This window comes from Microtus ochrogaster, chromosome 15, assembly GCF_000317375.1.
Source record: "Microtus ochrogaster isolate Prairie Vole_2 chromosome 15, MicOch1.0, whole genome shotgun sequence".
Taxonomy (NCBI): Eukaryota; Metazoa; Chordata; class Mammalia; order Rodentia; family Cricetidae; genus Microtus; species Microtus ochrogaster.
In genome coordinates this window covers 3,221,330-3,232,120 of record NC_022017.1, presented here as the reverse complement: position 1 = coordinate 3,232,120, position 10,791 = coordinate 3,221,330, and the positions used below count along the sequence as shown (strand labels likewise).

The 10,791-nt window shown below is 46.6% G+C and overlaps 1 protein-coding gene across 1 annotated transcript in view; it reads left to right on the top strand.

The window, feature by feature from the left end:
- The first annotated feature begins 15 nt into the window (after positions 1–15).
- Positions 16–10,791, top strand: part of Acvr1b (activin A receptor type 1B) — a 38,060-nt gene continuing 27,284 nt past the window's right edge. Inside the window, exon 1 of the mRNA XM_005353864.3 lies at positions 16–153. Coding sequence (XP_005353921.1) covers positions 63–153 — 91 coding nt within the window. The 5' untranslated portion in view covers positions 16–62. The remainder of the gene's footprint in view (positions 154–10,791) is intronic.

The following is a 10,791-nucleotide window of genomic DNA, read 5'->3' as shown; positions in this document are numbered from 1 at the left end:
GGAGGGAGGCGCCGGGGGCGCGCGCGCGCGCTGGGCGCTGCTGGGCTGCGGCGGCGGTTACTATGGCGGAGTCGGCCGGAGCCTCCTCCTTCTTCCCCCTTGTTGTCCTCCTGCTTGCCGGCAGCGGCGGGTCTGGGCCCCGGGGGATCCAGGGTGAGTCCCGGGCCGGGGGGCGGCGCGGGATGCAGAGGGCCAGGCGAGGCCTCGCTCCCCCCGTGGGGCTCAGGCGCGCCCCCTCCCCAGCCGCGCAATATGGCCGGGCGGGGGGCGCGGAGGGCCGGGGTGGCGGGGGTCAGCCTTGGGGACCCGCGCGCTCTTCCAGGTGGAGCCCGACCCGGGCGCTCCGGGGGTCGCGCTTCCAGCTCCCTCAGCTCCCTCCGCTCACAGCCCAGGCTTCCCCGAGATGTGGAGGTCCCCGGCTCCTGCCCTTCAGCACGTCCGTGTGAGGGGGGTTATTCCCTGCCAGCAGATGCTCCTGGGGGCGCCTTTTCTCCCGCCAAGATTGTGGGGTTCGGCAAGGGGGCTTGTTTGTCCGAGGTGACCTGATACCTAGAGCCGATACGTACCCTGGGCTACAAGGATAGGGGGGGTCTCTACCCTCCCTCCCCTACCACCTTGATGTTCTCGGCACCGGAGTCACATTTCGCCTTCCTTGCTCACTCCCTTGGGTTCTGCAGGGCACCCCCCCCTCGGGTATCCATGCCTGTAGAAGCTGTTTGGAGGAAATGGGGCGAACAGGCCCCTAAACCTTTTTGGTGCTTGGCTTCCACCACTCCAACCCTGTGAAACCTAGTTTCCCAGCTGGTAATCTGAATCTAGGCGTATTTGTGTTTGCTTTCCTCCTTGCCTCCCCCACCCCGCCCCAGGGGGCCATTCAGTTAATCACTTTGAGTACGCTTTTCAGGTGAAATCCTGGAACGTCGTTCAACTCCCCACCCCCACCCCAATTTAATTTAAAGACCCCACCTTTGCACCACCTCTCTGGACCTTGGTCAGTACTTTCGCTGTGGCACACAATGCCTCCTCCAGCACCCCACCACACACACACCCCTCACCTTCCAACCCCCCAGGGCCTTGTGCGGGCCAGGCCCACCCCCACCTTTCCCACTACTGAGGTGTAGACGGTTCTGTGGGACACTCCACTGGCTGTGTTGTTTATGAGGCTTTGGGGGCTGGGGAGAGCACATGAAACCCTAAAATATTTCATTTGATAGTATTCTCAAATGTGTCTTGGCATTGGGGTTGCAGATGAAGGTTATATTTGGCAGTTACATCGAAGCGATTATTGACCCACACACGGGTAATGGTGGGGCGGTTAGGATTATACTCATTGATCCCATTGGACAAAGCCTGCTGCTTTGACTTCTCAGCGGCCCCCAACCTTCCAGCAATGGGAGATCAAGTGTGTGGTGTGTGTGCCTGGAGCTTACACACACACCACACACACACGATTCTCAGGTGGGTCTTGCTTTAGTAACAGACCCTCAGTAGACGACACCATGATACTTTGGAGTCTCAAAAACAAGTTCATTATCTCCTGCTTGGATGTGTTGTCTCCCACAGTGGTGAGGCTTGTGCAGCCAGGTCTTTGTTCACCGGCTAATGCTTCTGTTAGGCACTGTGCTGTGTTCTTCATGTTGCTGCTTTGTCATAGGTAACTGTGCGGTGGAGACTGACAAACAGGCTGGAGGTGTACAAACAGAGCCTTACATTTGCGGGGAGAGAATGGTTTTCATAAGTCAGACTGTTTGCTGGGCCTTATGGGCCATGGTTTTGGACTATGTGACCGTGCTGTGTCTCCAGCAGGATAGTAAAATAAGGAGTCTGCGTCTTCAGGTCTGTCGTGTTATGTGTGTCTAAATAAACCTTTAAGCCCCTCCAGTGGGGTTAATATCCTGCCTCTAACATCTCCAGGATTTTGAAGCAGTCTTTCCCTACTGATTAGGTGTATCTCTCTGTGGGTTTTTCTTGTTGTAACATAGTTAAGAATGTTTAATTGGTAATCCAGCTGGTTCTGCATGTAGTAGAAGTCTGTGTGTTGTTTTTGTTTTGTACCTTCCCTAAAATGAATGTTTGTTGGGGTGAGGGTGGGTGGGTATAACAGGGAACTGGGTTCTTTTTTTGAATTCGGTTATGTGTCCAGCAAACATTCTCTGAGGCCTTTAAACTTGTTGGCCAGACACTGCAGTTTTTTCCGGGACACATCCAGTTGCCAACAGTGCATGCTACAGAGACCACTGTTGCAAAAGGCTTGAAGTGAAACGTCACTTCTGGGAAAGTAGAGGCTGGGATAACAAGAAGTTGATTTTTTCCCTCCCCTGCATTTCCTATACAGTGCTCCTCTGTGTGGGCTGGAGAAGTGGCCCAGCCAGGCAGTTCTCATGCCTGGGGTGTGGACACCGTGTGAGGGCAGCAAGAGATAGGTGTTCTTCTATTAATTAATGAAAACTGGGCCTTCGTACACAGCCTGTGACAGGGGAGTGATGTCACCCTAGAAACAGCAGCCATTTGATAGGTGTGTGTGTTTCAGCCCTCTCAGGAATTTTCACATTAGTATTATAAAATGTAAAATTAAGTTAGGAGAAGAACATGACAGTTTTTAAAGACAAAAGCAGCAAGAGAGAGGCATGTGAGGTTCTGACAGGGACAATTTGTGTTTCTGTGAGCAGCCCAAAAATGTAATCCCAATCCCAGCCTTGTAACTTTGTTCAGTGGGCATGGATTTGAGGTGCAGTGGAGGAGAGCTCCTCTGGAGAGAAAGGGAGCTCTGATTAGTTTGTTCCAACAGCTCCTGGGGCAGATGTGATAAAGCATATTAAAATGGCTACTCTGGTTAAAGGTTAGAACCAGATGGAGGGAGGAGGCTGGCGCTCGGCACCTTGGTCTCCTTATAGGCTGTCCTTGAACAAGTAACTGTTACTGCCTCAGTTTTTCCTCTGGAAATAAGAAAATGCTGTATGTCACTCTTATTGGGACATTTGTGAGCTGACTTACTGATAGCCAGTTGGCAGGGAGGTATTTTTAGACAGTCTCTGACTTCAGTGAAGAAGCAATGTTGGGTTACTTTTTATCTTATGGGGCAGAATAACATACTTTGATTGATAGACACACCACATGTCAGTGTGGCTCATTTCTTATTTTGCTTTTTGGTAGCCAGGGTTCATATTTCCTCGAGTTGATTTCTGCCTTTGGCAGGCTTTTTCCTCATAGGCCCGGCAGCATACCTGGGCTAATCAAAGACAGGCTGAGGGAGTGACCTGCTTTAGGCTTTATTGGTTGGCAATGTTATGCAACTCTGGGTGTGTTTATGGTACTATGTAAATGTTACATAAGAACATGGAGGCTGAGAGGTGGCCAGGATGGCAACTGTGAACACAGGAAGGTTAGACCGAGGACTCCATCCGGGAAGACCTTGGGAGTCTGCAGGCAGTAGGGGAAGAAGCTGTACTTTATTTTCCTCTAAACCCCTTTTAGATAATTGTGCCTTTCAGGGGGGACTGCTGTGTTATAAATAGGTTTATTCTCCACCGGTGAGCTAATTGTAACCTTGCTACCAAAATATGATTCAGTAAAGAGGCGCTGGGAGAGGAGGGACATACTGCTGCTTTCAGCATGCTCTGTCGAGGCTGCTTGTTGCATTCGGAACATGAGTTGAATTGTGTTGCAGTCTGTTCTCATAAGTACCCAGGAGTGCAGGGTATCGCGGGGGGGAATGGAATTCCCAGCTCAGGGCACTTTAGATCCTCTTTATTTTTGAAGGATAAATTAGAATACTGCTATGGTGGCTGTATGTCAATTTTATTCGCTCTTTCTGAAGTTTGCCTTAGAACAGTAGTCATTCTGGGATCCTGCCTCTTTGTGCTGAGTTCTTGTGCTTCCTGGTACGGGGGCGGTATCTCCTTGTCCCCCACCCCACCCCCCATATTTACAGAGTCCTGGCCATCCTCCTCACTGAGCTTCCAGTGCTGGCTGTGTGGCAGGTATCCTCACCCCAGTCCCGCCTAGACTGGGGATGTCACTGGCGCTTTGGCTTCTGCGTCTGACTCGAATTTCTCTGTTTGCTCGAAGACATGCTCTGTTCTGCTCATCTCAGTGCTCCTACCCCATGCATGGCTTACCCTGTGCCTGGACTCCGGCAGCGCCATCTCCGCCCTTGCCTGCTGTGCCCGCTTGTCTACCTGCTGGCTTCCATCCAGGATAAGTGGAGCATGGACACCAGTGGTCCTGAGAGCAGCCTCCTTCCCCTTCTCTAGACCCGCTAGAGTTTGGTTTAGCCGGGAAAGTTTCCATTTCAGCGGACCTTGCCCTCTCTGGATGGCAGAGGTAGTATCTCTTGAGGCCATGTGGTCACTTTTTTTGAGGGGTTGGGGGGCGTGGTTTTTGCGACAAGGTTTCTCTGTGTAACCTTGGCTGTCCTGGAACTTGCTCTGCAGACCAGGGTGGCCTCTGATTCGCAGAGATCCACCTGCTTTTGTCTTCTCAGTTTGTGGTCGTCTTTTTTTCTCTTCTTCTTTCTATCCAGTCTGAACCCTGCATTTGTCCTACTGGGTACTTTGAATTTACATAATGAAAATACAAATATCGCATCGCCCTATTATTTACATAGTTACATATAGGGGATTTCTGTGTTCATTCAGTTGGGTATGTTCCTAGAACAGCTTTGGCATGAGGAAATAACACAATAATGAACAAAAGTTCCCAAATGCCCACTGTTGTGGAACTTAACATCACTGTGACTTAAACTAAAAATAAATAAGTAAACACAGTTACTGGCTGAGTGCTCTGAGGAAGATGGGCTGGAGTGTGCCCAGTGCGGCCATTCCATCCTCTGCTTCACTGTGCACTCTGCCTGGTAGTTACAGTTGATAAGTGGCCACTGACACTGCTAATCCGTCAGAGCCATTGCTCTCAGGGAAGTACAGGGTTAGGTTCTTGCAAGCCTTGATCATAGCCTCGTCATCAGGTGAGCCAGAGATAACCATATGTTCTGCATAGGCACACTATTTAATACACATTATTGGTGCTTGGAACTTCAGCAAAAACTGTAACTCTTGCCTGAATCAAGCTTACCTAATGCATCATTCTGTCTAAGGCATATCACTGTCTTCTTGTGCTTGAGAATGCCAGACACCACTTCAGCACTGTGCTTGGGGACTGTTTTACATAAAAAATCATCAACAAAAGTATGGCACTAAATATACTGCCAAGAGGACATGTGTTTACAGTATGAGAGCTGAAGGAAAGCAGAGTGTCGCCTTGTTTGACCTCCACTGGGAACATGTGTGTTGGGCTGCTCAAGTCTTACTGCTCTGTGCGTGTCCTCGAGTGGCCAGGAAGACTGTAAGTGTTGTGTTTTGGGGTTACAGATAACTTTTAGCAAGTAGACAAATTCATATGAATGGAATCAGAATAATGATGTTTAATTTCATTAGTTAAACAAATGTTCTAGAGATAAATTACATCATGTAAAATTTTAAGGTCTTCTTTTTGTGTGTATGTGTATGGTGTATGCATATATGTAAGCAGGTACACTTGTTCATGCATGCATGTATGAAGACCAGAGATTGATGCCAAGTTTTTCCCCATCATTGTCTACCTTATTTTTGGAGACAGGTTCTCTTGGATAGATTAGTTGGCCAGCAAGCCCATGGGGGTCTGGCTGTCTCCCTACCACATGCTTTCCCAGTGCTTGGCACTTATGTGGGTGCTGCGAGTGCTGCGGTTCTGGACTTAGGTTCTCATGGTCGCTCAGGGACGAACCATCCATAGTCCCTGAGGACTGATGGTGCCACTGCACCTGAATTTTTGTTGTTGTTGGTTTTTGGCAGTGCTGGGGATGGGATCCAGAGTCTCATGGATACTGGTCAAACACTATATTCCCAGCCCCCAGAATTGTAATATACACCTCGAAGTCCTGTAAGTAGATAAGCATATACACATCGAATATATTGTTGGTGCACAGATTTTATTAGCACTTGGTGAACACCCCTAATGGACTAGACATTAGCACGATGCCTACCTTCTGCCAAATGAGATGGACAGTGGACAGCTAAGGGGATTGTGCTTCCTGTAGCCACCCTCTGTCTCCCACAGAGTCCTGGGACTTGATATCTATCCACCTGGACCCAGTCAGTCACCCTGGTGACACCATCACCAATACTGTTGATGTTGGTACTACTTAGGGATTTGACAGTCAGTTGATGTTCAGGTAGATGGGCTTGGTGTCATTAAACCTGCCCTTTAAAGACAGATTCTCAGTCCATTGCAGAAAAGAAATTAGAGATTCTCCATCTGGCTTGGAAGCAAGCAAGCAGCCACGTTATAAGTTTCCCGTCCCAAGAGGCACATGGCAGTCAGACAAGGAGCTGAGAGAGTGGTCCTTTTCTTATAGTAGGGTTTGAGTCCTTGCCAGGCAGTGGATCTAGCAAACAACTATTAAACTTGGAAGAGGACCTCATCGTAGAGGAGAATTTTAGCTGACACCATCTTGCTGTGCTTGGACTCTGACCTGTAGAAACTGAATAGTAGAGTTTTTTGTACGTGTGTGGTGAGTAAGACAGCAGTGGGGAAAGTGAAACAATAGGAGAGATACCAGGAGGCTGAGGCTTAGTATTTATATGGAGGGAAAATGGGATTTATGGGCTTTCCAGGTTAACTTGGGTTGAACTGACCCAAGGAGTTTCTAAGAATTTGTGGAGGAGCCCCTTTGCCCTCAGTTGTCAGGCATTGTCTTACTATGTGTTTGTATATCGCACTTAACACTCATAGTCATAGATAAGATTGCATCAGTGCAGCCCCGTTCATGCCTGGCCTAGAGCTGAATTAAGGGGAATATCCTTGCCTTTTAGCAGTTTTCGCTTGTTGGAATTGCGGAGAACTGCAGGAGTTAGGAACCTTCTCATGCACTGGGGTGATGGTGGCAATAAAAGCATTTCTCGTAGAAGTGCAGCCCCAGGGCACTGAGCTGGCTCCAGGTTGTTCACTCCTGTGCCGATGGTCTTTGTGCTTGAGAGGTGACCAGTGCTTGGGTGGTAGGACTCTAAGATGTGTGCTCTAAGTGCTGGGCTCTGCTGAGGTGCTTCTAACCCAGCTACCTCCGCAGTCTTCCTCTGCCTTCTCCTGCTGCAGGTTTTACCCGCTCTGTCCCATGGCCCTGCTGCTTCCATGCGTTTCGAGGCTCAACTCGTGGCCCTAAGATTGGCATCATCAATCTCATCTGGCCCTGGTCTTTTTGTTGCCCTTTTCGCTAGCTGGAACCTTAGCACTGTTGTTGGCATTGTCATTTCAGTGTGGGTCTAGTGTGCCTTGTATTTTCATGGCCCCAAGCCTTTCCTGTCTCTTCTCCTTTTCCAAGCTAAATATAATATTCCCAGGGAATTCCATCCTCCTGTGTTTTCTTGGTCAGCACCTTTCCTTATGGTAGTGTTGGGGGGCACATTGCTTGGGGTTCTGCTCCTCTGACCTTCAAAAGTGGGTCCTTCAGCTGGACATAGAACCTTGTGGATTTTAAGTACCTAATAAATTTGTTTAATTGAATTTGTTCATTTTCTATCCTCTCAGTAAAATCCTAGGTAAATAATTCCAGTTCTGTCTTGCTATAATTTATTTCCTGATATATTTTTAATCATTTTTTAAATATCATGGATATTTTACCTGCATGTCTGTATATGTACTTCAGGTGTGCCTGATATCTTTGGAGGCCAAAAGAGGGTGCCAGATCCCCTGGAACTAGAGTAACAGATGGTGTGAGCTGCTGGGTGGGTGCTGGTAACCAAACACAGGTCCTTAGCGAGAGCAGCGGTGCTCCTCTGAGCCATCTCTCTAGCTGGCCCCTTGTTCTATTTTATTTTGCTTTATTTTGTTCTAAATCCCAGCCACTCAGAGATGCTGTGGCTATTTGTGAGTTATTTGGACATAATAATTTCTCTTCTTACCTCACCTCTCTGATATCTGTGTGTGATATTACATATTTGTTTTATTGCAGCCAAATTAACTTAATGTCAGCCTCATTAGTTTCTCCTTCTTGGTTGATTTTTGTTTGTTTGTTTGTTTGTTTTTTCTTTTGCATTACTCTAGTTGGCAGAAAGTCATCCCTTGCTCTTCTGCCTCACAAGTGTAAGGTTCACTGCTCTCTGCTTAAAGTATAGTAAATGGATGAGGAAGAGAACGCCCGTGATAAATATCCCCCTGCTCTTTTGAGCCAGAAGTGTGTCTACACAAGTGTAGCCAAAACAAACAAACAAAAACCCACTTGCTCTCTATTATAAACTAAGTTAAGGAGAATAAACCAAGTTACTGAATGTCTAAATACAGCAGCTGAATCTGCGTGTTTAGGTCTGGGAGCTTTGCACATGTTCGCTCCTAGCAATGTCTGCTTAGTTTGCACTTGGGTTCTACTGGGCAGCAGGTGGGCCCTGTGTGAAGTTCGGGTATTTACCATCATCATAAATTAAATTGCAGTGACAGGTCTCCTTAGCATAAACATCAAACATCTCTTCTGAGTGAGAACAAAGCTTTCATTCTCTACACCCGAGGCTTAAAGTTGAACTTGTTTAAACAGCTCTCTAGGGTTGGGTTTGTCTCCTAGCAGATCTCAGAAAGGGCTGCTCACAGAATGGTGTAGTGTGGGCCTGGCTTTCCAGACACCTTTCTCTTATGCAAACTCTATCCAAGATCTTTTCCAAGTCTGGAATTAAATGCCAAGTTTATCAAGTGCCTTTATTGTTAAACAGATAGGGTTTGCCCCCAATACAAAAACTGCCTTTATTGAGTCAGGTACATTTTTTTCCATAAGTGCTTTTTTTTTTTTTTTTTTTACCAGCACAGTTTTCTGGATCCTACCAAGTGCATTGTGCCCTCTGACTGTATAGTGTCTCAGCACTCAGAACTTTTTGTCTTTTTGAAGATTCACTTTTGATGATCATGAAGGATGAAAATGAGACTTTGGGAGGGGGTAGCCAACAGCATGTAATTGCTTTGCTAACGCAAAGCTTTTCTAGTTAGTATAGTTAGAACTTTGGGGCTCAGTATCTGTCCCCAATCACTGCCTTCTTACCCTTTTCTGCCCTAAGCAAACCAAATATTACCTCTGTCTGTGACAGTTCAGGGTCAGATACCTCTATTCAGATTTTCTTATGTTGTTGTGGTGTGGTTTTAATTTATTTGTGGGGAGGGGCACACGTTCCAAGGCACATGCACGTGCGTGTGTGTGTGTGTGTGTGTGTGTGTGTATATAGGTGAGAGAACAACTCTCAGGAGTCCATTCTCTCCTGCCATGAGGGTCATAGGTCATCAAGCTGGAAGTTTTTTCCTTTTACCGTGAGGGTCACAGGCCATCAGGCAGGACAGGAAGTGCTTTATTAGCCGAGTCATCCCACTAGCCCCCACTATAAGACTTTAATAACTATTTGGCAATTGTTTATATCTGTAGTTACTGTTTTTCATATTTTACGCAGTAGGGGAAAATGACAGTGTAGGGAGCTGGGGGTGCAGCGCAGTTGGTAGACTCCGTGCCTAATGTGGAGAAAGCCCAGCCCCTGATAAAACTGCACGTGATTGAAATCCCAGCACTCAAGGGAGCCACTCAGAAGAAGTTCAAGGCTATCCTGGGGTTTCTGAGATCCTCTCTCTAAAGTAAGAGATTGGGTGGGGTAGCACATGTCCTTAATCCCAGCACTCTGGCATTCTGGTGGATCTGTGAGTTTGAGACAATCCTGGTCTCAATAGCAAGTTCTGAACCAAGCAGGGCTACACAGTGAGACCCTGTCTCAATGTGGACTAGAGAAATGGCTCAAGTGTTTAAAAGCCCTGGACCTGGGTTCAATTCCCAGGGCCCGTGTGATAGCTCACAACTATCTGTAACTCCAGTTAAAGGGGATCTGATGCTCTCCATGACCTGCAAGCACATCTGATACACAGAAGTGTGTGTGTGCAGGGAAAACACATAAAATTAATAAATTTAATATAAATAACTTGTCAATCTAGAAATGCATGTAACTTACTGGGCTGAGATTTATCAGTTACAGTGTTGATCTGACTTGGTTTTTCTGAGTTTCCAGGCAGTGTGTTAGATAGATAAGGCAAGGATCAGGAAAGGTGACGGAACCCTGGCATCCCTTCTTGTGTAGGTCGGAGATTCTTGGGACGTGGCGGCAGACCTAGACAATACTTGGAAAAGTACTTTGCCTCCAGATCATTTTCCTGTGCATAGACTAGGATTTTGTTTTGCTTTTGTACTTTGAGGTTATATTACACAGTCTGCTTTGGGTGTGTGAATTTATGGTAGTTTTAAATTGTTATAAAATACATATAGCTGAATTGACTTATTTTAACCACTTGAAAGTGTACACTTGGTGGCATTAAAGCCTTTCACAATGTCCAGATTACCACCATTATGGAATTTTAAAGTTTCTCATTACTCCAAAAGAAAACTTTAATAAGAAAACTCATTAATCATTGCCTCCACCCTCAGTAACACCTACAAACCCCAAGTCCGTGTTTGGGCATGTCATCTAGTTGAACCACATGACATGGTTTCTTTTCTCTGCAGTGTTTTCAGGATTCATCCGTATGTAGTGTGTGTAATTGCTTCCTTCCTATGGCTGAGTAATGAATGATTCCCTTGTAGGAATAAACCACATTTTGCTTATCTGCTCATTATTTGATGGGCATTTGGAATTTTTTGTGACTATTCCTGTTCATGTTTTTGTTTTCTGTTTTTTATTTCCTTTTCTTCTTCTTCTTCTTCTTCTTTTTTTTTTTTTTTTTTTTTTTTTTTTTTTTTTTTTTTTT